The sequence below is a fragment of the Bos mutus genome, chromosome 5 (assembly GCF_027580195.1).
Source record: "Bos mutus isolate GX-2022 chromosome 5, NWIPB_WYAK_1.1, whole genome shotgun sequence".
Lineage (NCBI taxonomy): Eukaryota > Metazoa > Chordata > Mammalia > Artiodactyla > Bovidae > Bos > Bos mutus.
In genome coordinates, this window is record NC_091621.1 from 77,798,508 (window position 1) to 77,824,286 (window position 25,779).

The 25,779-nt window shown below is 47.6% G+C and overlaps 1 protein-coding gene across 1 annotated transcript; it reads left to right on the forward strand.

The window, feature by feature from the left end:
- Positions 1-3,695: 3,695 nt before the first annotated feature.
- GPRC5A (G protein-coupled receptor class C group 5 member A) lies at positions 3,696-23,511 on the forward strand. Its single transcript, XM_005890026.3, has 4 exons — positions 3,696-3,885; positions 17,456-18,384; positions 22,213-22,271; positions 22,572-23,511. Exons 2-4 carry the CDS (start codon positions 17,463-17,465, stop codon positions 22,662-22,664), a joined length of 1,074 nt encoding a protein of 357 aa, XP_005890088.1. The 5' UTR covers positions 3,696-3,885; positions 17,456-17,462; the 3' UTR covers positions 22,665-23,511.
- Positions 23,512-25,779: the final 2,268 nt, after the last annotated feature.

The following is a 25,779-nucleotide window of genomic DNA, read 5'->3' on the forward strand; positions in this document are numbered from 1 at the left end:
CTATGCCCCCTGCAGTGGAAGTGAGGAGTCCTAACCGCTGGGCCTCCAAGGAATTCCTCACATGCTTCTTAAATGGGATTTAATGGAGGTCAGGGGCGGTGGGGTGGGGGGTTGGCAGGTGGCACCTTCCATCTTGCTGGTGAGGAAGGGTGGGCAGAGAAAAGGGCAGCCCCTGGGCTGAGGTTCTACAGCTCTGAACGCTGAGGGGGCCTTGGTGAGAGGGTCCGAGCACCAGGACACTAGGGAGAGCCGCTTATGTGACCAGTTCTGTCCTGCAGTCAAGGGTGGGGTCCTGGCGGGGATGGTTGGCTGTGGGGGGGGGGGAGTGGTGAGGGAGGGGTCAGCAGGGACTGTGTCCTTGGGCAAACCCAGGCCAGTTTTCATGGAAAGTGATCCCTGCTGGCCTTGGGGCTGAATGCAGGTCCTCTCCAACCTTGGGAACAAGCGCCCTTATTGTGAGTCTCTCTCTCCTCTCATTTCCAGTCACATGGGCTTCCCTTCTTGTCCCTCAACAATGCCACTGGTCACTCGAAGCTGGATAACACTCAGAGGAGCAGAACTCCATTTAGACTCCCTTTAGGCTTTTTCTGTCACTGATTTCTAGGGGCCTCAACCTTGCTCTCCTGACCATCAGCAAGTGAATTATTTCAGCTACTAGGTCCCTCCTTATCTTCTTTGGGGGCACTGCAAAATTAATCAGCTAGTGACCTCTCCTCAGGCTCCCCCACCTCCCACAGAACTGGACCCGCAAGGATTCTGGGGCAGGGCAAGGTGCCCAGGGCTCAGCATTTAAGGAGGCGCCCACTCTCAGGGCTGAGTTAGTGCCACCTTAAATTTTGTGCCCTGAGTGCCTCACTGCAGTCCTGGATGGACGCTGGGCTGGCTATTGATAAGAGCTTTCCAGGTGGCACAGTGGTAGAGAATCTGCCTGCCAATGCAGGAGACTCAAGAGATGCATGTGGGTTTGATCCCTGGGTTGGGAAGATCCCCTGGAGGAGGAAATGGCAACCCACCCCTGTATTCTTGCCTGAAGAATCCCATGGACAGAAGAGCCTGGCAGTCTACAGTCCATGGGGCTGCAAAGAGACAAGACTGAGTGACTGGGTACACATGAGAAGAGAAAAGGAGGCTAGAAGAGAGAGTGTTGTGATTTCCCTGGTGGTCCAGAGGCTAAGACCAGCACTCCCAATGCAGGGGGGCCAGGGTTTGATTTCTGGTCAGGGGACAAGATCCCACATGCCGCACTAAGATCCAGTGCAGCCAAATAAATAAATAAATATGAAAAAAACAAGGTACTGTGCATGTTAGTCGCTCAGTCATGTCCGACTCTTTGTGACCCAATGGGCTATAGCCCGACAGGCTCCTCTGTCCATGAGATTTTTCAGGCAAGAATACTGGAGTGGGCTGCCATTTCCTTCTCTAGAGGATCTTCCCAACCCAGGGATTGAACTCGGGTCTCCTGCATTGCAGACAGACTCTTTACTGTCTGAGTCACTAGGGAAGATTCCAGAGAAATAAACACAAGACACTACTAGAAAAAAAAAAAAAAAGGAGAGCACTTAGAGGACTAGGTGGGAAATCTGCTATAAACAGAAATGTGGAGACTGATGGGCACCAGTGACCAAAGGCAGCACTTCCAAACAGGCATGTCCACAAGGCTCCCCTGGATGCAGCCCCGGGTCTGCCAGCCAGCCAGCCAGGAACAACAGGAAAAAGAAAATGCACTCACGCTTTTCTCATTAGTTTTCCCAGAACTTCTTGTGGGAGTTGGGGATCACAGGATGTTGGGGGTAGGGAATCCCCAAAGTTATGACCCACCTCTGCTTTTACCCCCTCTGTCAACTTGATATCTTTTTCTTGGTGTCATGAACCTTATCCTAACCTTGGTGATCCAGACCCCTAAAATGCTGGTGCCCGAAGAGCCCTTAGAGACCACCAGCCCAGGGCTTTTGAGTACTGGAACTGGGTCTGGTTCAATTTGGCCAGGACTGAAAGTATAATACATTGCACTTTTGAGAACATAGTTTGAAACAAGGCTGTAAAGCAGCTCATTAATATATTTTTTAAAAATGTCGATTACATGTTGAAATGACAATGTCTGGGATCTCCTGGGTTAAATGAAATACATCATGAAAATTAATTCCCCTCTTTTTATTTCTTTTAATGTGCTGGCTGCTAGAAAGTTTAAATTATACCTGTGGCTGACCTTTGTGGCCTGAATGACATACACATGTGACAAGCATGAACCACTTCAACTTCCTCCTTTAACAGATGAGAAAACTGAGGTCCAGAGAGAAGACCTGGTTTAGCAGAGAGCACATGCTAAAAAGCGCTGTCGCTTCCGGTCCCTGACAATCACACACACACACACACACACACACACACACACACACACACACAAGCACGTGTGCAGGGCTAGGAGCCCGGGAGAGGAGCCCGTGGACTTAGACCCTTGAGCTGCAGACCTCAAGGGAAGTCTTCCAAGATGCTGTACGTTGGCTGTGGTTTCTTGAGAGAGAAATAAAAACTTACAAAGCTGGAGTCACTGTCTCCAAAATACCAGCTTTAAAAAGTCTCTGGAGGGACTTCCCTCGGGGTTCAGTGGTTGAGACTTTGCCTTCCAGTGCAGCAGATGTGGGTTCAATTCCTGGCCCAGGAGCTAAGATCCCACATGCCTCCTGGCTGGAGAAAGAAAAAAGCAAAGCAGAAGCAGTGTTGTAACAAATTCAATAAAAACTTAAAAACAAAACAAAACAAAACTCTGGAAAGTTGGGGTGTGAGGAGATGTGAGGAAAAAGTTGGGGAGTCCTAGACCTTCCCTGTTCAGTTCACTTACATGCATAGTACCCCAGGTGTGCTGACCAGGTGTGCTAACTAACCAGCACCTTAAATGCACCCAGCCCTCCCTCTTGCATGGCAGTGGGGTAGAGCCTTGCCGGAGGCTGGCACCCAGGAGGCAGCCACTCAGGGATTGTTTGACAAGTCAATAAAAGCAGGTTTCAGTGGTGGAGGAGTGGGCAGCGGAGGGAGAGGGAACCAGACAGAAAGGCAAATTCTTTTATATCATAATTTTATCTGGCATCCATTCTCTTCCACCTGCGTTGTCAAGGCTCTAAGCGGGGGTTAGTGAGGAAATGAAGACGTAAGGACCTGTCCTCTCCCTCTGTCCGTCATCGGGCAGCACTGGTGGGTCTGGGGACAGTTCTGACCGGGGGAGTTGCCATGCGGGGCTGGATATTTTTCTTGGCCTCCATCCGCCTTGACTGCCACTGCGGAGCACCCAGGCGCTGGCCAGTTCTTCCTTTCCCCGGCCTGGCTTCCCAGGGTACCCAGGAATCACATGGGATGTTGCGAACTGTCCAGCCCGTGTCCTGGGCAGACTGGAGTGCCCAGTGGGAGGGCAGGGGTGGCTCTCTCCTGGAGGTGACAGCTGGCCAAACGGATAGGAAGCATCTGCTCTCTGGCCCCTTCCTTTACCCTATGCCCTGGGACGTCCCGACCAGGTGATGCGCCGCACGCGGAGCGGAGTGGGTGCTCTGGCTCTCCCCTCCCACCACCACCACCACCGCCGCCACCACCCATTCCAAGGGTGACTGTGGCGCTGACGTCAGGCGGCTTTTGGCTCATGCTCTGGCCCGGGGACTTTATTTTCATAACAGCGCGCAGTGCCGTGGAACTGGAATAGGCGTGTCCTCTCCCCCTGACCCTCTCCCGCCCCTTGTCCCTCTGCTCACTCCCTCCTCCCTCTGCCGCCTTTATAACTGCTCGGCGCCGCGAGGGCGCGATCCCTGCCCACGGGCTCTCCCAGAACCTATAGGGGCTACAGTTCTCCCTCCGCGCGCGCGAAGCAGCGCCAAGTTCACGCGCCGAAGCCGAGGCATCGGGGTAAGTGAGGCGCACTGAGGCAGAGCGCGCTGGGTTCAGTGATTGAAATCCTCGGGGGTGGGGTTTGCGGAGTAGTGGGGAGGCAGGGGTTAGAAAGCTGAGGATGCAAGAGGAGAGAAACCCCGATAATGAACTGCAGCTGGGTCGGAGGGGAAAAAAAAAATCCCAGAAAAGGAATTCCTGTAGTTTAATTCAACTCAGATTCCCGCCCCCCCTTGAAGTTCCCAGACTAACAGGCAGAGAGCAAAAAGATAATCAGGATAAATAGTTTCTGCTCAGATACACTGAACAAACTGAGTAGGTGGAATCCTGGCCCGGCAGGTGACAAGTTCTGGGCTCAGTCTAGGGAAAGAGAAAAGAGGGAGGAAGATCTTAGAGGAATGGCAGGGAACTGGCTGGGTGGGCAGGAAGGAGATGGTGACCCCTGCTAGTTTACCCAGATACTGAGAAATGTCCATTTATTTTGTCCTTTCACAAGTGTGCCCTTCTGAATTTTGCGAAGTAGATTCTAGAAGCCACCTCTTCTCGTGACATGAGCGTGGCCATCAACTCTGCAGCATTCTCCCATCTGCTGTCCCTTGAGTTACTCTGGACTCCTGGGTTGAACGTCCATTTGAGTATCCAGTAACAGCCCACCTTCAGGCACCAACCAGATGGGACTCAGCAATGACCCCCCAGCTGTCGGATATGGTCCCTTAAACCTCCCGGGGTGGAAGGAAGTTTTGGAAAGCCAGCTCAGGTTCAAGGAATTTGTAGGACTTTCCATTCCTGAGTTGTTTCCAGGCTGATGTTTGAACATGCCACACCTGCTGAAGGGTTTGATTGAATCAGCCAGGGCTGTGGACTCATTCCTGAAGGGAATACTTGAGTTACTTGTGGCCCCTGGGAGGGGCGAGGATGGGGGGGTCACAGCTCTGTCCTCTGGTCTGTGTGCTGGTACTGGGAAGGTCAACAGCGGTGTCATCTGGGAGACAGGCTCCTCGAGGTGTGGAGAGGTAGATTGGTACTTCAAGGGCACATAGGAATGAGTGGAACTCAGAACGAGCTAACATTCTGGGAAGTGCCCCTTAGCCTTGAGCTAGGAAGCCCGCTTGTAGCTGTGAAAAGGCTGAGCTGGACCTCCTAAGGGTTTCCTCCGAAGGGGTCTTAGGGTCCTCAGCTCCCTCCCAGGGCCAGAGCCAAGAGCCCCTCTCTATCTATATACGTCTCTTTGAGCATCCTCTTTGGAGTATCCTTTTTTGTATTCTACTCCTTAGTGAGAATTGAAGGTAACAGGGCGTGAAGAAGAATTTTGACTATGGTTTTATTCTCATTCTCATTCTGGGGGGTTTGTCTTCAGGTTCATTGTTTTTTAAAAATCTACAGATTGAGCTGAGGAAATGGGCAGGAAATGACGTGTTGGTATAATAGGGCCCTTAAAAACAAAGAATGGAAGAATTATTTTGCTTGAGGAGTCTTCGAATTTTCTGAGTAGCTTGGGGTGTTAGTTCCTGCTTATATTCCTATGTTGATTGCCTTGTCAAAATATATGGTCTGTGCATTTCTTATTTTAGACTTTATTGTTATTATTATTTTTGTGGTCTAAAATATGCTGTTTTGTAAATGTTTCATGACCACTTCAATAGAAGAAATCATATAGAGAAGTTGGTAAATCAGATTCCTGGCCAAAAACATCCCACAGCCTGTTTTTGTAAATAAAGTTTTATTGGAACTCAGCCATGCTCATTTTGTCTATGTATCACCTATGGCTGCTTTTCGGCTACAAACAAAAGGACTGCAAAGCCTAAACTACTTACTGTTTGGCCCTTTACAGAAAATATTTGCTGATCACAGATATAGAGGATCTGAATTATATTATTAATCATAGAGATCTAATGAAATATAAAGATAGAGCATGTTTTGATTAAAGTATCCATAGAATACTTAAAAAATTTACCTTATTGCTATTAATTTTTTCTATTTCATTTGCTGAGGAGTGATAAAGAAGTGTTAAAGTCTCCTGTAACTGTAATCAATTTCTTTTGATTTCTTTTTGTATTCCTGGCAGCATTTGTGTTATATATTTTGGTGGTATATTATTCACTGCATACAAATTTATGATGGTTATATCTTCAATGTGGAACATTCTTAATTATTATAAAAAAGTTTTTAGGTCAGCATAATAGCTTTTTGTCTTAACTAAACTTTGTGTGATAATAATAACTCAATTCTCATTTTTCTTACCTTGAACAAGCTATTAACTTTGTACCTGATACATAATACTTGCTAAATAAACCTATCTGTTGTTGTTGCTTTGTTTTGCACTTATTTTTCCTTTCCTTTCCACTTTTCTGAATCTTGTTGTTTTACATGGGTTTCTTATAGGTATAATATGGTTTGATTTAGTCTTTTCAAAATAAAAAACTTTGCATTTACATTTATTGTAATAATAGTTGCTTGCTATTGTCATCTAATTTTGGCCGCATAGTCTGCTCTCTCCATCTTCTCCCACATTAGATAATCTATACTGTATTTTTAGATACACTGAGTGTATGGTAGTACCATTCTCAGGGTTTAGAAATACAGGTTTGTAAGGAGAGATAAGTTTCAGACCATAAATATATCACCTTTATATGTGGAAATAAAACAGTTGAAATAAGGTGTCTTTGAGGTGGTATACCAGAAGAGGACTTCATCTTATCCACCTATTTTCTCAATGCTTTTCACATCCTTAAATTCTGGGCATAAGAGATTTAGTAGTTTCACTCAAAATCTTAAATCAAAAAAAGTGATTGCCTATATTTTATTTTACATTTCAGTAATTTCTCTAAAGTTCACATGCATTGTTTAGAATAGAAGAATATGATAATACCTCCAAAAAGTGAAGAAATTGGGATGAACACTGTTCTTATTTTGGGTTGGCCAAAAAAGTTCATTCAGGCTTTTCTGTAAGATCTTATGAAAAACCCAAATGAACTTTCTGGCCAACTCAGTGCTTGTTTGACTCTGCCTATGTGGGAATGATGATTTATTTTCTCCTAGTTACTACTCAGAAACTCAACTCAGTGATGTTACTCAGATGTTGTTCACACGCTGTTGTGACGATGCATCATGTTTATGTCATCAGAATCCAGATGGCTTACCGGGAAGAGGGGATCCTGGACATTTTGTTGTAGATACTTTCCATTTACAGCTAATCCTGCACCTGGTACAGAGAAACTTCCCTGGGACTCCACCCTCATCTTAGAACTCAGCCTGGACTAAAACACACAGATTAGCACCACATATGCAGCTCCCCAAATCTTTCCTTTCCATTACTCACACTTACTAATGAATAACTTGCTTTGAGTTTTATTCACACTCTGCAAATCATTTGCTCAACAACCACTGTGCAGAGTACATAGTGAGGGGAATGCCAACGAATAGAAGATTTGCTCTATTTCCTTAAAAGTTTGCTATCTGATAGGTGAGTTAGCACTGATATTAATGTATACTGTATCAGGGGGCCCCAACCTCTGGCATCTAATGCCTGATCATCTGAGGTAGAACTGATGTAATAGTAATAGAAATAAAGTGTATAATAAATGTAATGAACTTGAATCATCCTGAAACCACCCCCCAACAGCACATTGGTCCATGGAAAAATTGTCTTCTGAGAAACCAGTCCCTGATGCCAAAAAGATTGGAGACTGCTGTAATATATGACATATTTATGGAAAGACTTGAGTGCTGAAAAATAGTTAATAACTACAATGAGATCACAGATTTAGAATGAGATGGGACTGATAACTAAAAAACCCTCAAGGTAGAGGTAAGTTTGGAGGCAAATTTCTAAGAAACATGGTACATGAATTGTGATTAGGGGGAGAAGGGTCTCTCTGGCAAGGAGAATAATGATGTGGTGAGGCAAAGAGCCACTTTGTTAGAGAAGGTCTTAGATGAGCCCCAGTTCCCTTCCAGAGAGAAAATGCTCTTGGAAGTTTTTCATAGATGTGGAGACGGGAGTTAGGAAGGCTGGAAAAAGTAGGTGGGAGGACTAGTTGGAGAAAAGCCTCGAAGCTCAAATTGAGGCTGAATCTGTTTTAATAGACAAAAAGGAGATGATATGCTTTTTTTTTTTTTTAAGATGTTTTTGATGTGGACCATTTTTGAAGTCTTTATTGACTTTATTAAAATATTGCTTCGGTTTTATGTTTCAGTTTTTTGGCCGAGAGGCATGTGGGATCTTAGCTTCCCGACCAGGAGTTGAACCTGCACCCCCTGCATTGGGAGGGGGAATCCTAACCACTGTATCACTAGGGAAGCCCCCTGGCAGATCCTTTTTTGTTTTTAAACTCCTAAATCCAAAAGTCCATTTTCAGGTCTTCTCTTCTTTGCTGTCCTTGGAGCATCTTACTCCATCAACCACTCTGAGAAGCTGCTCTTTGGCTCCTGGGAGACCAGCTGGGCTTATTTCTTGTACTAACGCTGGCAATCTCTTTTGAACAACCTCTGCTGATTCCTGCTTGGTTGAGACGGTGTTCCAGGGTTTTGTCCTCGGCCCTCTCGCTGCCATACATGCTCTCTGTATGATCTGGTATCCACAGCCTTCCAGTGCCTGCTGTGACCCCTCCGTGACCCTTCACTTGTGCTCACAGCCCAAACATCTCCTGAGCCTCAGACTCACATGTCTGAGCACAGGGAGGTCAGCAGAACCCGGTGTCGTGGAGCCTGGCTTTTATTTATTTTTTTGGTTGCACTGTATGGCTTGTGGGATCTGAATTCCCTAACCAGGGATTGAACCCGGGCCATGGCAGTGAAAACCCAGAATACTAACCACTAGGCCACCAGGGAACTTCTAGGAGCCTGGTTTCTAAAAGTCAGTGATCTTGGGCAAGTTATTTAATGCCTCTGTACCTCTGTTTTCTGCATGTAGAAAGGGGGCATAATCTGGCATGAACACACCCACACTACTATATATGAGTCAGAAGATAACCAACAAAGACCTACTGTAGAGCACAGGGGAACTCTCCTCAGTACTCTGTGTAAACCCATATGAGAAAAGAGTCTAAAAAAGAATGAATACATGTATATGTATAACTGAGTCACTTTGCTGTACACCTGAAGCTAATGCAACACTGTACATCTAGTAGACTCCAATAAAATGAAAAGTGGGGCCGTAGTAACAGGGCTGTTGTGAGGATTAAATGATGCCTCCCTGACCAGGGATCGAGGAATGGAATCCGTGCCTTCTGCAGTGGGAGCTGAGTCTTAACCACTGGACCTCCAGGGAAATCCCTCCAATTCATCTTAGATTCAACAGATCTAAACTGGGCATCTCTTCCCACAAGCCTGTATTTCGAAGCTCCATTGATTCTGCCTTCCTAAGAATCTCCTACCATTCCTTGCCCATCTCTCAGGCCTCATCTCCCTGGTTTCCTCTCTACAGCCTTTTTTTTAAAAAACAAACCCCATTAGGGAGAGTGGGGTTTCACTCTTTTCCGTGTGCCCTCAAGATTCCCCAAACACTCTACAACCCTTATTTGTGTGTCAGTGTGACTCTGTTGGTCGTCCTGGGGCAGCGGCCACACTCTGGGTCTGAGGGTCCGAGTGATTTGTATACTTAACACGGCGCCTGACACAAAGTACACACTTAAGTGTTGATTGACAGGAAGATTGACCAATTACAGAGTTGCTTACTTTGGAGCCTTCTCAGATGTTGTTTAAATAGAGAGAGGCTTAAACAGACTTGTGGTTGCCAAAAGGGAAGTGGGGCTGGGGTAGGGATGAATTGGGAGTTTGGGGTTAGCAGATGCAAATTATTATATAGAGAGTGGATAAACAAGATGGTCCTATTGTGTAGCATAGGGTACTGTATTTAATATCCTGTAATAAACCATAATGGAAAAGAATATGAAAAAGAATATAAATATGCATAACTGAATCAGTTTGCTGTACCCCTGAAACTAACACAACATTAACTACACGTCAATGAAAAAAATAAAAATGAGAAAATAAATAGAGGCTGGAGTCAGGGAGAAAAGCTTCAGGGAGCATAATAGTGATTTAGGGATGAAACAAAAGATTAAATTCTAATTAAGACTATTCATAAAGGGATAATCTTCCTTTGTTACACTGAATATGTAAATTCATCTCTCTAAGAATCAGTCTTATCACCTACAAAATGGGCTGTAGGAATATTAAATGATAAAATAGATGTAAAACCATGTTAATGAGTGGATACACATGGAAACGTATAAACTCTCTGCATCGAGTCTGGCTCTTAAGGGGTCTCCACATGTGACAGTATTTGTCATTTGTATTATTCATATTTATATTGTGACTATTGTTATTACTACTGATGGACTGTGGCAATTCCAGAATAGAGAGAACATTAAAATGTTAGAAAATTGCCAATTTGCCAGGCTGGGATGGTGTGAAGACTTGGCTTGACTTAACAAACATTTGAGTTATTTTTTATCATTCCCCAGGCAGTTATCCTAAGAGGTCATTATTATCCTCTTCTTTTTATTGAAAAAAATTTTTTTTGCTGTTTTTACTGGAGTATAGTTGATTTACAATGTTGTGTTCGTTTCAGGGGTACAGAAAATGGAATCTGTTATATATATGCGTGCTAAGTTACTTCAGTTTTTACCCCATGGGCTGTAGCCCGCCAGGCTTCTCTGTCCATGGGATTCTCCAGGCAAGAATACTGGAATGGGCTGCCATTTCCTCCTCCAGGGGATCTTCCTGACCCAGGGACCGTATATATATACATAGGGGCCTCCCAGGTGGTCCTGACCCAGGGAATGAACCTGCATCTCTTAAGTTTCCTGCTTTGGCAGGTGAGTTCTTTACCACTAGCAATACCCGGGAAGCCCCTGTATGTGCTGTGCCAAGTCGCTTCAGTCGTGTCCGACTCTTTGTGACCCTGTGGACTGTAGCCTGCCAGGCTCCTCTGTCCATGGAATTCTCCAGGCAAGAATACTGGAGTGGGTTGCCATTTCCTCCTCCAAGGGATCTTCCTAACGCAGGGATCAAACCCGAGTCTCCCGCATTGCAGGCAGAGTCTTCACCACCTGATGTCTTCTTCTTTTTAGATGATAGAATGAGATAAATCTTATATAAGGAGGAATGTAAGATCAGCTCTGGGCAAAATTCAGGGCCATGGGTAATTCCTGCTCAGATAATCTGGGGAGGGTCGCATACAGCCAGCTAGGCAACCTACTAAGTCTGGATGTAAGTAACTCCAGACACCCTCCCCACCTCTCTGGGAAGAGAGGAGTCTCAGAGGTTGGAAAGGAGCACCTGAGAGACCCTTCACATGCTGGCATTTGACCTTGCATCCCCGTCAACGCCTGTGTCGGTCAGGGCCACTCTAGGGTCAGTCCTGCTCCAGTGACTCTGCAGCTCTGTCTGGCAGGCGAGTGTTTCCCTGGTGTCCTGAGCCGGTACTCAGACCCTTCAACCTCACCTCCAGCCCTGGTCTGGAGTTTCGTTAGTAGTTTGGGGCAGAGATTCTTTTAATGACAGGAGATGGGGCAGGAAGCAGGATGAGGGGATGGGAGAAAGAGACTTGGGAATTGTCTACAAAGCTGGACATGGGCTCAGAATGCCTAGTTCAGCACCCAGCTGCCTTTCATAGAGGAGAGAACGGAGGCTCCAGGAGATGGTGTCCACAGAGAGAGGCAGCTGAAACCCCTCTGTCCTAAAGATCGGAGTCAGAGGCCTTGGAATAGAGCCCAGTGACTCCCTCCCTCCCTGCTTCCCTCTCGTATCCCCCCCCCACAACCCACGCTTTGGTTCTTTTTCTTTTCCCTTTCTCTTTCCTCCGTCTTTCGTTTTTTTAACCTTTCGGTCATGCACTGACTCATCTGAAAAGGGTTTAAGCCAGCACCAAGGGCTGTCGGGGTCTTGGCTATGGGTGTTGGTGGATTACTAGATGGGCGTGGTTGGCTCAGCTGCTGTAATAAGTGAAGGGGGTCTCACCCTTATGACTCAAGGTCCTTGCTCGTGTCTGGGGCTATGCTGAAACCTCACCATCTCCCTCCATAGTGCAGGGTTTAGTCATCAGAGAATTGGGTGGGAGCGAATGACTGGATTCCAGTAAAACCTCTGCTTAGATCTGCTTACTCAGGATCCAAGCTACCCGGAGGCCCCTGGAATCACTTAGTAGCCCAGCTGTGGCCAGACTCCTACCTCAGACCCACCTAAGGAGGATGGGTGAGAGGGAGTTAGAGCTGGGGACGAACGCAATGGAGGCTTATGAGGAATCCCACCCCAGCCCACTGTCTCAAGAGTAGCCCTGCTCCCCATCAGATTCTACTTCTATCCACACACTCACTCATCCATCCTGGTTAGGTGCTTGCCCTTCCCTGGTGGCTCTGCTGGTAAAGAATCCACCTGCAATGCTGGAGACCCTGGTTCTATTCCTGGGTCAGGAAGATGCGCTGGAGAAGGAAACGGCTACCCACTCCAGTGTTCTTGGGCTTCCCTTGTGGCTCAGCTGGTAAAGAATCCACCTGCAATGTGGTTTGAGCCTTGGGTTGGGAAGATCCCCTGGAGAAGGGAAAGGGTACCCACTGCAATATTCTGGCCTGGAGAATTCCATGGACCATATAGTCCCTTGGGTTAAAAAGAGTCAAACACGACTGAGCGACTTTCACCTTCACTGAGTCAGGCGCGAGGCTAGTGGTCAGAGAGAGAATTTTAACAGCTCAATCCCTGCTTTAAGGATGCTTTGAATTTAGAAGACAAAGACTCACCAAGAGGCACTACAGGATTTTGTGATAAATGCAGGCGATGTGGAGGCTCTCTGGGAATTTAGGGGATATATCTCTCATCAGGGGGCTTCCGCGGTGGCTCAGCTGTAAAGAATCTGCCTGCTAATGCAGGAGACACAATCCCTGGGTCAGCAAGATCCCCAGGAGTAGGAAATGGCAACCCACTCCACTATTCTTGCCTGGAGAATTCCGTGGACAGAGGAGCCTGGCAGGCTACAGTCTATGGGGTTGCAGAGAGTCGGACATGACTTAGTGAGTAAACAACAACAGCAATCTCTCATCAGACTAGGGCATCCAGGGAAACATCCTGGAAGAGGGGACCTCTAAGGTGAGGGATCTCAGGGAGAACGTCCCATGCAGATGGGGCGGCAGATTTGAAGCGAGATAGTGGGGCTTGTTGGGAGGACAATGAGAAGCACACATATGGGGATGATGAGGAAGGCATGGTCAGCCATGAGGCTGGAGAGGTAGGCAGGGGCTGAGGATGTACAGGCGATGGCTCGTCCCCCAGCCTCAAAGAGAGTGACCCTGAGAGCCTAAGCCTGGGACTCCCCTGGTGGGCCAGTGACTAAGACACCATGCTCGAAAAGCAGGGGGCCCGGGTTCAACCCGGGTCAGCGAACTAGATCCCACATACCACACCTAAAAGATTCTGTGTGCCCCAACTAAGACCTGGCACAGCCAAATAAATAAATAAAAATAAAAGTGATTGCAAGACTTAGACAAGTGAGTTGTATACAACCATGCTTGACCCATTGTGAGAATGAGTTAGGAGACCTTCCCTCCTCTTCAGAGCAGGTCCAAGAGTAAATTGTCTCTTTTTGTCCTCCTTTGGCCTTTGTAGAGCACCTGCTTTCTTGGTCGGACTCTAGGTCTCTCTGCCCACCCTTCCTTTTTTTTTGACTGTGCTGCAAAGCTTGCAAGACTTCAGTTCCCTGACCAGGGATTGAACCTGGGCCACGGCAGTGACAGCATGGAGTCCTAACCACTGGACCACCGGGGAAGTCCCATAGGTCTCTCTGCCCTTCTCTGGGTACGAATGATGACTGCATGACCTCTAGTCTCATTTCTCTTTCTGCTCCAGCCCTCAGGTTCTTCTCCGAGGCTGTTGCTTTAGCTCCTGGAGGTTTCTATTCTCAAATGGTGGTACTGCTCTTTTCTTCCTCAAACCCTGCTTTCTAAAGGACGTCAGCTCCTCAGAACCCTGTCCCTTTCCCCAGCCCCGATCCTGGCGGCTCATCTGGGCCATTCCCTGCGTGACCCAGTGCCTTCTCAGTGCAGATCTGCTGTGAGTGAATTTGTTCAGTTTTATTTCCCTCTGAGAAAATGTAAACTGCTAGGGACATTTCAGACCCGTTGTGCAATCGCTGTCATGTTGGGGAAAGGGTGGCGGAGGAGTGAGAGGTGAAATAGGAAGGATAGTTTCAAAAAATTAGTCACTCAGATAAAAAAAAATTACCAAGAAGTTTTCATTTGAAAAGGTTTTCAAATATTCTTAATTTGAGAGAATTGAGAACCATGAACCTTAATTGGATATCCATTTGATATGAAAGAGTCATTGTTAATTTCTAAAGTTCGATTAACTTAAAAAGGAGTTTTGTCCTTTACAAATGTATGCTGAAGCAGCTATGTAGAGAATGATGCTTGAGATCTGGCTAAAAAACCTAGTGGGGCCTTCCCTGATGGTACAGTGGTTAAGACTCCTTGTTCCCAATGCAGGGGGCATGAGTTTGATCCTTGGTTGGGGAGTTAAGATCTCAGATGATGAGAGGTATAGCCAAAAAAAAAAAATCGTTAATTGCTGAGACCTATTCAAGGGCAAGTCTTATGGCCAGGCATAGATCGCAAAATGGTTTAGGTTAAAAATGTTTTCTCTTATGTTAAGAAAGTCATACCTGGTTCTCTTTCCTCGGGGACCCCCACCTTGCGTGCTCACAGTGTTGGATCCTGGTCTGTGGGTGCCAGGAGGCCCCAGTACACAAACCCTCCTGTGCAGCTGCACAGAAGTGAGGGGGGCAGGGGGCGGGTGTCTCTGCTTGACCACCCCTCTGTGCAGCACCACAATGTTCCCTTAGTGGAAAACCTCATCAGTCTCTCAAGATTGAGGGTTCAGAGTAAACTGGTTCAGAGTCCTTTACAATTATCAGATAATTATGACAACAATGACTTGTCAGCCAACAGCACTGCCCTAAGGGGTGGGGAAGGAGCAGTGCCAGGGAGGGGCACAGAGGGTGAGAGAAATACCTTTCCAGCTGGCAACCGCCCTTATGATTAATCTGAGAGGAGTGAGGCGAGGAGGTGCTAAGGGAGGAGAAAGTGGAGCCTGGTCCCTTCCCCTGCGGATGCTGCCCTTGAACTAGACCAGGCCCTTCCTCTTCTGCATCCTCAGCATGGACAGGGGGGCCTGTCCCTCTCCCTGTCCTGTACCACCCATATCAGACTTTGGGGGGCCTTGTATTTCAGGGGTTGCCTGTATCTGAAGCTCATCTGCCTTTCTTTGTCCTTTTGCATCTCATTCTGTACTGCCTTGCGGAGGTAGAACATAACCCATTCTTTGCTCTGTGCCCTGCATGTGGTTGGGATGACCAGGGTGTTATATCCCTGGGTTGGAATCGAGGTGATAGACCCCTGGCCAGGGGAGTCCATGGGAAGGCTATGCAGCAGTGGCAGGTTAGATCTGTTTTTTCTACTATAGAAGAAACATGTCTGATGTGTGTTTCCCCTTTACCAGTTGATCATCTGGAAGAATGACGGACACACGGTGGTGCTGGTTGAATGAATGGCCGGGTTACAAAGTGAAGCTTAGAGGGACTTCCCTGGGGCTCAGTGGTTAAGACTCTGTGCTTCTAATGCAGGGGACATGGGGTCCACCCCTAATCAAGGAACTAAGATCTCACATAGCACCCCTGCAACATAGCAAAAAGACAAAAAATAAAATATAAAATAAACAGCATACAACAAAACAAAAGCTTTCTATTGTGTCATAGAAATGTAAAAACAGTTAAATAATTCAGAAAAAAAAAATTATAGATCTGTTGAGAAGCTATTAGGCTCCTCTGTCCATGGGGTTTTCCAGGCAAGAATACTGAAGTGAGTTGCCATTCCCTTTTCCAGGAGAATTCTCCTGACCCAGGGATTGAACCTGGGTCTCCTGCATTGCAGGCAGGGTATTGTTGTTTTTTTTTTTTTAACCATCTGAGCCACCAAGGAAGCCCAAAAAGGAGCATTAGCTATTGGTAACATTTTCTGTTGGATCACCTCCTGTTTTCCAGGATGTTATTCCAGGATGTGTCATCCAGGATGTCCCTCCTTACGAGTAGCTTATTAAGAGTTCACTATGGGGACCTTCCTGGTTGTCCAGTGGTTAGAACCCCACACTTTCACTGCTGAGGGCATGGGTTCAATCCCTGGTTGGGGAACTAAGATCCCGCATGGCCATGCAGCATGGCCAAGCCTATGACAGGGAAGACTGGTTCCATTTCTTTTGGGATCAGCAGTGCCATCCTTACAAATGTTAATTAGGGAGGGAAAATGATGTGTGGCAGCAGAGCTCAAGATGAGGGCTCAGTGGCTAAGAGGGGAAGGCTGACACTCTGCAGAGAAATCTATGGTTCAGATAACTCAGATAATACCTATGATTCTCTTGTCTGAGAGAGATTCGGAGGCTTACAGATAACATCTCTGGCTGGGCCTGAGGTAGAAAAAAACTGGAGACTGTTAATATGATTCAAAGGCTTGTGGGATTTTAGTTCTCTGACCAGGGATCGAACTCGGGCCCTGCCAGTGAGAGTGCGGAGTCCTAACCACTGAACCGACAAGGAATTCACAAAGTATTAACTTTATGGTTAGATAATTCCATGTTCACCAGTTCCTAAGAAAGCACTAGTCAAAAATATCAGGAACCCCGGCAAGTTCTTTGTGACGTTATTTTTTGAGATGTGGCTCAAATACTCCATTCAAAGTTTTGGGTTTCCTGGCTTCAGGGAAAATATGAATATAGTTAAATTGCGGGGAGGGAGGTACGAGGAGTCCCTTCCCTTCATCAGCCTTTAGAATTTGCCATGAGAGGTGGAGAACAGCTAGTAGCTTGATCTAACATTGTAAATTCAGGGGTAAAACCCTGACTGCCTGTGCTAAGTAGCTTCAGTCATGTCCAACTCTTTGCCACTCGATGGACTGTAGCCCACCAGGTTCCTCTGTCCATGAGATTCTCCAGGCAAGAATACTGGAGTGGGTTGCCATTTCCTTGAGCTTCCCTAATAGCTCAGCTGGTAAAGAATCCACCTGCATTTCGGGACACCTGGGTTCGATCCCTGGATTGGCAAAGGGAAAGGCTACCTCCTCCAGTATTCTGGCCTGGAGAATTCCATGGACTGTATAGTCCATGGGGTTGCAAAGAGTTGGACACAACTGAGCAACTTTCACTTCACCTGCCACTTCCTTCTCCAAAAAACCTGCCTAGAAAAGGCAATGGCACCCCACTCCAGCACTCTTCCCTGGAAAATCCCATGGACGGAGGAGCCTGGTGGACTACAGTCCATGGGGTCGCTAAGAGTCGGACACGACTGAGCGACTTCACTTTCACTTTTCACTTTCATGCATTGGAGAAGGAAATGGCAACCCACTCCAGTGTTCTTGCCTTGGAGAATCCCAGGGACGGGGGAGCCTGGTGGGCTGCCGTTTATGGGGTCGCACAGAGCCGGACACGACTGAAGTGACTTAGCAGCAGCAGCAGCAGATATACAAGATTGTTTCTGAATTGTTTCTGGTCCTCTGTGCCTGAGTTTATGGGAGAGATTCACCCCCAGCCCAACTTTGCTTTCTTGCAGGACCAGAATGTCCACAGTAGCCCCTGCTGGTTGCCGTTCAGACCTGGACTCCAGGTACTACAGACTCTGTGATAAGAAGGCAGCCTGGGGCATCGTCTTAGAGGCATTGGCTGGCGTGGGGGCTGTAGCCTCGGTGGCCTTCATGATCGCCCTACTGGTCCTCATTTGCAAGGTGCAGGACTCCAATAAGCGCAAACTGCTCCCCACGCAGTTCCTCTTCCTCCTGGGTGTGCTGGGGATCTTCGGCCTCACCTTTGCCTTCATCATCACACTCGACGGCGGCACAGGGCCCACGCGGTTCTTCCTCTTTGGCGTCCTCTTCGCCCTCTGCTTCTCCTGCCTGCTGGTTCACGCCTTCAACCTGACGAAGCTGGTGAGAGGGAGGCAGCCGCTGTCCATGCTGGTGATGCTGGGCCTGGCCCTGGGCTTCAGTCTGGTGCAGGACATCATTGCCATCGAGTACGTGGTCCTCACCATGAACAGGACCAACGTCAACATCTTCTCTGAGCTTTCTCCCCCACGGCGCAATGAGGACTTCGTCATGCTGCTCATCTACGTCCTCTTCCTCATGGCACTGACCTTCCTCACGGCCTCTTTCAGCTTCCAGGGATCCTTTACTGCCTGGAAGAGACACGGGGCCCATATCTACCTCACCACGATCCTCTCCATTGCCATCTGGGTGGCGTGGATCACCCTGCTCTTGGTCCCTACCCTCAGCCCCCAGTGGGACGACACCATCCTCAGTTCAGCCTTGGTGGCCAATGGCTGGGTTTTCCTGTTGGCTTACATTGCACCCGAGTTTCAGCTGCTCACGAGGCAACAGAACCCCATGGATTACCCTGTGGAGGATGCTTTCTGTCAGCCTCAGTTCATGAAGCAGAGCTATGGCGTGGTGAACAGAGCTTACTCTCAAGAGGGGATCATTCAAGGTACAGAACCTGGTTGGGTGCAGAATCCTTTGTGGGAAAAATGGGTAAAATAAAATAAAATCGTAAGATATTATTACTGTAGGGAACATGCAGGACATGCTCCTGATAAAACACAAGTTCTCCAAAACTCAGGTCTTGCTTAAAATCATCCAGCTGGTTAGAGACAAATAGAACTAGCAGCTGGCCTCAGGAGTCATTAGTATTTTTTTCTGGTTTTGATGTAGGTCATTTTTAAGTTTCCCTGGTGGCTCAGTGGTAAAGAATCCAGAAATGTGGGTTCAACCCCTAGGTCAGGAAGATCCCCTGGAGAAGGAAATGGCAACCCACTCCAGTATTCTTGCCTGGGAAATCCGATGGACAGAGGAGCCTGGCGGGCTACAGTCCCTGGGGTCACAAAGGTTCAGGCACGACTGAGCACACAGGCACAGACCATTTTTACAATCTTTACTGAATTTATTACAATATTGCTTCTGCTTTATGCTTTGGCTTTTTGCCTGCGAGGCATGTGGGATCTTAGCTCACCAACCAGGGATTGAACCCGTGTACCCCCTGCATTAGAAGGTGAAGTCTTAACTACTGGACCACCAAGAAGTCCCTATCTAGTACTTTCTGTCCAATACCATGTAGGTTTCTCTGAATCAAAACAAGATGGAGCAAAGGAACGGACAAGGAATGTTTAGAGAAATTCCCAGAGACAAGTGGGTGAGATGATGGTGTCCTTTATAAAAGACAACTGGGCAACTTTTGTAGAAATGTGGAGACTTTGTGGATTTTAAAAAATATATATTTATTTAATTTTTGGCTGTGCTGGGTCTTCATTGCTGCAAGGGCATTTTCTCTAGTTTTGGCCAGTGGTGGCTACTCTCCAGTTGAGTGCAAGGCCTTGTCATTGCAGGGGCTTCTTTTGTGGCAGAGAACGGGCTCTAGGGCACTTGGGCTTCAGAAGCTGCAACACGGGGACTCAGCAGTCGTGGCTTCCAGGCTCCCATGCGCGTTGACTCAATAGTTGTGGCACACGGGCTTAGTTGCTCCCAGGCATATGGGATCTTCCCAGATCAGGGGTGGAACCCACATCTCCTGCATTGGCAGGCAGATTCTTTACCACTGAGCCACCAGGGAAGCCCCCGCTTTTGTAGATTTGAGTGCACCAAGCCCAGCCATGCAGTGACCATAGAGCACAAAGCGGGGAGAAAACTCTTTTATCATAAACCAGCAGGAATCTCCATAAAGCTACTGAGGATTTTGATGTAGCCTGAAGAGCTACATTTTCTTGTCCATCTCTGGCCTGCAGGAGGGAATTTTGCTCTTGTCTGGAATGGTGAGCAGCCAGACTACACTAATAGCCAAGAATGCCTTTACTCATACGCCTCTGTGGAGAAGGCAATGGCACCCCACTCCAGTACTCTTGCCTGGAGAATCCCATGGACGGAGGGGTCTGGTGGGCTGTAGTCCATGGGGTCGCTAGGAGTCGGATACGACCGAGTGACTCCACTTTCACTTTTCAGTTTCATGCATTGGAGAAGGAAATGGCAACCCACTCCAGTGTTCTTGCCTGGAGAATCCCAGGGAAGGGGGAGCCTGGTGGGCTGCCATCTATGGGGTCGCACAGAGTCGGACACGACTGAAGTGACGCAGCAGCATATGCCTCTGTGCATTGGTCTCTTGAGTTTATATCAGTCTCTGGGCCTAATCAGGGAAGGGGTGGGGGTTGGGAATAGGAGGGAGGGTCCTCCAAGGCCAGGTTCGTAGCCCCAGCTAATGAATTTCTCTGCCCTTGGAGCCTATGGTACACAACCTGCTGGTATTATCTCTGTAGTCCTGGTCCCTCTCCTGTGCCCCGGGAAGTCTGAAGGGAGGGGGAGAGCCAGCGGGCAGGGCAGAGGGGATATTTTCCCACCCATCTCCTCCTGTCCATTCCCGATGCTTCAGTCTATCACCTTATGCCTGAATCCATGTTATGGGTCCTTAACTGGCCTTCCTTCCTTTCATTCTTTCCCTTCACTCCATGGACCACTGTCAGCTCCCTCTCCCTAAAATACTCTTCTGCCCACCCCCTTTCTGGCCTCTATGCCTCACTGGCTCCCCAGTATCCATTGCTTTTACCAAATCCTTGGTGGGCTTCCCAGGAGGCTCAGTGGTAAAGGATCTGCCTGGCAATGCAGGAGACATAAGAGATGCGGGTTCGAGGAGCCTGGCGGGCTACAGTCCCCAGGGTCACAAAGAGTCAGACATGACTGAGTGACTGAGCACACACTGCCGGTGAGGCTGTTCACAGCCGGAACCCCGAAATCCCCAGATCTGTGCTCTCAGCTCAAACAAACCAAGTGCCCTGCACTTTCCTGTCTGCCTGTCTGGGCTCGAAGATTATCTGTCCCTCCTTATTCTCTTTACTCAAAGAGAACATGTCCCTTCTTATTCTTTCCCTTTTCCAGCATCCCTACTCCCCAGTCTTGCTCTGTCTTTTCTCCACCCATCTAGCTCTAGACCTTTGAGATGCTGTTATCAGAGTCTGTCTCATCTTGGAGTTATTTGCGTAGCTGTCAGATATTCCGGACTCTCCAGTGTCAGCCTTAGGGCAGGAATCATTCTGATTAATCCTATTTTCCAGAATATCTCACATACTTAGGTATTTGTTGAGTAAATTGAAGAGGTAAATTTGGTGGGAAATAAATGGCTTGCTTTAAATTGCATTGTATTTATGTATCTCTCTGCCCTGTGAAGAGTTGGACATGACTGAGGCCGCACTCAAGCATGCATGGACAGCTTGGGGGATCTTAGTTCCCCAACCATGGGTCGAACATGGGCCACGGCAGTGAAAGTGTGGAGCCCTAACCACTGCACTGGAAGGGAATTCTTTAAATAGTTTCTGTGATGAACGTGTGTGTTTACTGGTCTGTTCCTGAGTTTAAATCCCTCTGATTTAGGACTTCCCTGGTGGACCAGTGGTTGACCTTCACGGTAGGCAGCACAGGTTCAATCCCTGGTTGGATCCTCTATGCCACTTGTCCATGAAAAAAAAAAAAATCCCTCTGATTTCTCCCAAATAATAGAAAATGATTGCTCATAGACTCTATACCTTCACAAAGAAAGTCATGGAATTTCCACCCTTCCTTGTTGGGCAGGTAAAGAAGTGGGTAAATCCTCAGTAAGATTCCCTCTAGACACACCTCTGGTCAGATCTGTGTCTGAAAACGCTAGCTTCAAATGTGCTTTTGAAGTGGCCTAGGACAAAGAGCCTCTGGAGGTTTTTTTTTTAAACTAATTTATTTTTAAATTGAAGGATAATTGCTTTACAGAATTTTGTTGTTTTTGGTCAAACATCAACATGAATCAGCCATGGGTGTGCATATATCCTCCTGGAGGGTGTTTCTGAAGGCATTTCCCTAGTGATTATACACGGCTAGTTGTTCATTTATTTAACCAATTTTGGGCTGACTCTGTGCCTGGTCCTAGGCTTGAGGACAGTTTCCTCTGGCACAAAATTGACCATTGAGGATTTCCTTGGTGGTCTGATGGTTAAGACTCTGCACCCCCAATGCAGGGGGCCCAGGTTCAATCCCTCATCAGGGAACTAAGATCCCAGGTACTGCAACTAAGACCTGGTGGAGCCAAATGAATAAATCAATACTAAAAGAATTAAAAAGAGAGTAAGAGAGCTCTTTAAAAACAGACAACAAAACAAAACCAAACCCCTGATCGTCTCCCAGGGAGACAGAGAATTAAATGGATATGCATCATGGTTTATACATGACTCGCCTGGGGTGAGCACAGATTGGGGCACAAAGGAGGGGACCCTGACGTTTACCCACTCCTCTTTGTCTATTTCAGGTACTGAAGAGACGGGGAGCACGCTCTATGCGCCATACTCCACCCATTTCCAGCTACAGGTAAAGCAGCCCTTTCCCCTTTCTCATCGGCAGTGTTAGCATCCCAGGAGCATCTGTCCTTAGGGAACAGATGATATTGCCACTCTGATGGCCTCTGGATGTCACCTAGAAAGGATGACGGGTCTACTTTTCCTGTAATCTGCCTCATGAGGTTAGGACAGGAGACCCGAGCACAGAGCAGGAGGGGGCTGAGAAGAAAGGGGAGGAGTGTTAGAATCCTGCCCGGGTTGGAGCAAGAGGTGCTGTGGAAATGGCTGGGAAGTGCAGTGAGTTGAACAAGATGAAATGCTTCCTTTTCAGAATCGGGATTCCGCAAAGGATTTCTCCATTCCTCGGGTCCAGACTCGGGTTAGCCCTTACAGTGACTACGAAGGAAGGAAAGATGTCAGTTAACATGACCCAATGGGTGAGATGAAGGAAGCAGGTCAGCAGAACCAGCAGGGAGTCCACGAGATGAAGGCTGAGTCCTGAGTCTTCCCAGGAGCATCAGAGGAAGACCTCTCCTCCCACATCCTCTGTCCTGGGATTGATGGGGCTGCAGGGACCACAGTTCTCAGCAGCACTGTGGTGGTTCCTTGGTCCCATCCCAAGGCTACTTCTCTTGAGTGGGAGTCTCGGGCAACTCAGGGCAACTCTTACCATCCCTGCCATTTTACACGTGACTGAGGCTCTGGTCATCTGACCCACACGCTGACCTGTTCAACCTCCAAAGCCAATTCTTCTGACTCTGGGCTGGCTTTGTGCCAATCGCTTGGCTCAGAGCAGAGTTGCACATCTGAGCAAAAACAGCAAAGGACCATCTCTCAGCCCACCCTACCCACATCTACACTGGAAGCCAACTTACTGGTACCTCCCTTCTTGCCCGGCTGGGACAGGCTTAAAAGTCACCTGAAATTTTCGCACCTCTGTGTTGCCGCCTAACCAGGGTCCCCAGCGCCAGCTCTCCCAGACGTGCTATTGGTTCTCAGACTTACCTCCCTGCTGTGCCTCACCAGGGGCCATCCCTCCAGACTGCGCCGGGGTGTACAAGCCCGAATTCTCTTTGCCAGGAGACTGTGTGCTGTTTTGCTCTGAGTTCCCATCCCCTTGCTCCCCAGCCTCTGTAAATAGATGTACCCTGTGTTCACCCGCTGCATTCTGGAAGTGGGTATTGTCCACACACGGGCAGGGGGTTGTTTCTTGTAAAATAAGTTATTCGCCATTCTTCCCTCCAGATGCAATAAAAGTGTGGCCACAGCCATGTGAGGGGTAGGCACCTGACATTTGTCTTTATGTGGGATCTGAAGTTCAAAGTTCGGTCCCACTGGGTGTGGACTTGAACTTTCTCCACGTGTCTCTCCTCCTCCTTGTGTCTACAAGTGTGTGTTGCCCAGTTTTAGGGGTGAGTGACAAAGGTAAGGGGGAGCTGTGAAGGGTCAAGAGTCTGAGGTTTTGCTCCAAGTAAACAGAGGAGTGGCAACTTCAGAATGGAGATTGGCAGCCAGGCTCAGACCAGGAGGAGACCTCAAAGCCAGTGTCACATTTCATTTGAGGTTTAATTGTAGGAGGGGTTAAGTCCAGATCTCTAATTTAATAGAATTAGTTTATAATCTCTCTCAACAATTATCATTTGCTTAATCCCAGAAACAGCTTTGTTGGGTAGGGCAGTATAAAACTGCTTTTGGGTAAAGAAGAAGACAGAAAAACTGAATGACATTTATAAGATTGATTGCTGAGTTAAGGATTTACCACCCAAGAGCCTGATGCTCTGCTGCTCATCACGAAGAAAACCCAGTGTGGGGAGAGGTGTGGTGAGGTTGGAGGGAATTAATGACGCGCTGAATTAGGGAAATGGACATTTCACAGAGATTTAGCTGATTGCTTCTCACATGACTTTGCACTAACGTCAGCCTCGTTTTGTATTGGAAAGCGGAGTTACAGGGACTTCTCTGGTGTTCCCTTGTGGCTCAGCTGGTAAAGAATCCTCCTGCAATGTGGAGGACCTGGGTGCAGTCCCCGGATTGGGAAGATGCCCTGGAGAAGGGAAGGGCTACCTGTGCCACTCTTCTGACCAGGAGAATTCAATGCACGTCATAGTCCGTGGGGTCTCAAAGAGTCGGACGTGACTGAGTGACTTTCACTTCACTCTGGCAGTCCAGTCGTTAGGACTCCACACTTACCACTTGCCCCACAGTATGGCCAAATATATATTAATATATATATGTAATATATATAATGTGTGTGTGTGTGTTAGTTGCTTAGTCATGTCTGACTCTTTGTGACCCCATAGACTGTAGCCTGCCAGGCTCCTCTGTCCATGGGATTTCCCAGGCAAGAATACTGGGGTGAGTTGCCATTTCCTTCTCCTGATCTTCCTGACCCAGGGATTGAACCCGCATCTCTTATGTCTCCTGCATTGGCAGGCAGATTCTTTACCACTAGCGCCAGCTTCAATACACACACACACACACACACACACACACATATATAATATATATGTACATGTAGGGCTTCCCTGGTGGCTCAGTTGATAAAGATCTGCCTGCAGTGCAGGAGACCTGGGTTCAATCCCTGGATTGGAAAGATCTCCTGGAGAAGGGAATGGCTGCCAACTTCACTATTTTTGCCTGGAGAATCCCATGGACAGAGGAACCTGGCAGGCTACTGCTCTCACTTGCCTCACTGCTGCTGCTGCTAAGTCGCTTCAGTCGTGTGCGACTCTGTGCGACCCCATGGACGGCAGCCCACCAGGCTCCCCCATCCCTGGGATTCTCCAGGCAAGAACACTGGAGTGGGTTGCCATTTCCTTCTCCAATGCATGAAAGTGAAAAGGGAAAGTGAAGTTGCTCAGTTGTGTCCAATTCCTATCGACCCCAGGGACTGCAGCCCACCAGGCTCCTCCTTCCATGGGGTTTTCCAGGCAAGAGTACTGGAGTGGGGTGCCATTGCCTTCTCCACTTGCCTCACAGTGTGGCCAAATATATATTAATATATATATAATATGCATGTGTATATATATGTAATATCTATCTGTAAAATACTCTACCCCAAAACAGCAGAATACACATTCTTCTTAAGTATGCATAGACCATTTTCTGGGATGGATCACATCTTACACCACAAAACTAGTATTAACAAATTTTAGAAAACTGAAATCATAACAGGTGTTTTTTCTGATCATAATAGGATGAAATAGCCAACCTCCCCACCCAAAGGAAAATGAAAGAAAAGGGGAATCACAAATGATGGTTTGGACCCTTCTAGATTATTCTAGTCTTCCCAAAGAGGCCATAGCGCAGTGAGGTTTGTTGTGAGGAGAAAACAATATAATTTCATGTATATTATCTGTCACAGTGTGGGTACTCAAGAAATATATGTATTTCCTTCCCTCTTTTCAAAAATTTTTACTTATTTAGCTTTTTTCCTTTTTGGCTGTACTTTGAGGCATGTGGGACTTCCCTGACCAGGGTTGGAATCTGTGGCCCCTGCAGTGGGAGCTCGGAGTCTTAACCACTGGACCGACCACCAG

Excerpts from the sequence above, each read along its gene's own strand:
- GPRC5A (XM_005890026.3), top strand. The coding sequence starts at position 17,463 with ATGTCCACAGTAGCCCCTGCTGGTTGCCGTTCAGACCTGGACTCCAGG. Across the intron at positions 18,385-22,212 it reads TCAAGAGGGGATCATTCAAG|GTACTGAAGAGACGGGGAGC; the intron begins GTACAGAACCTG and ends TGTCTATTTCAG. Across the intron at positions 22,272-22,571 it reads CCACCCATTTCCAGCTACAG|AATCGGGATTCCGCAAAGGA; the intron begins GTAAAGCAGCCC and ends CTTCCTTTTCAG.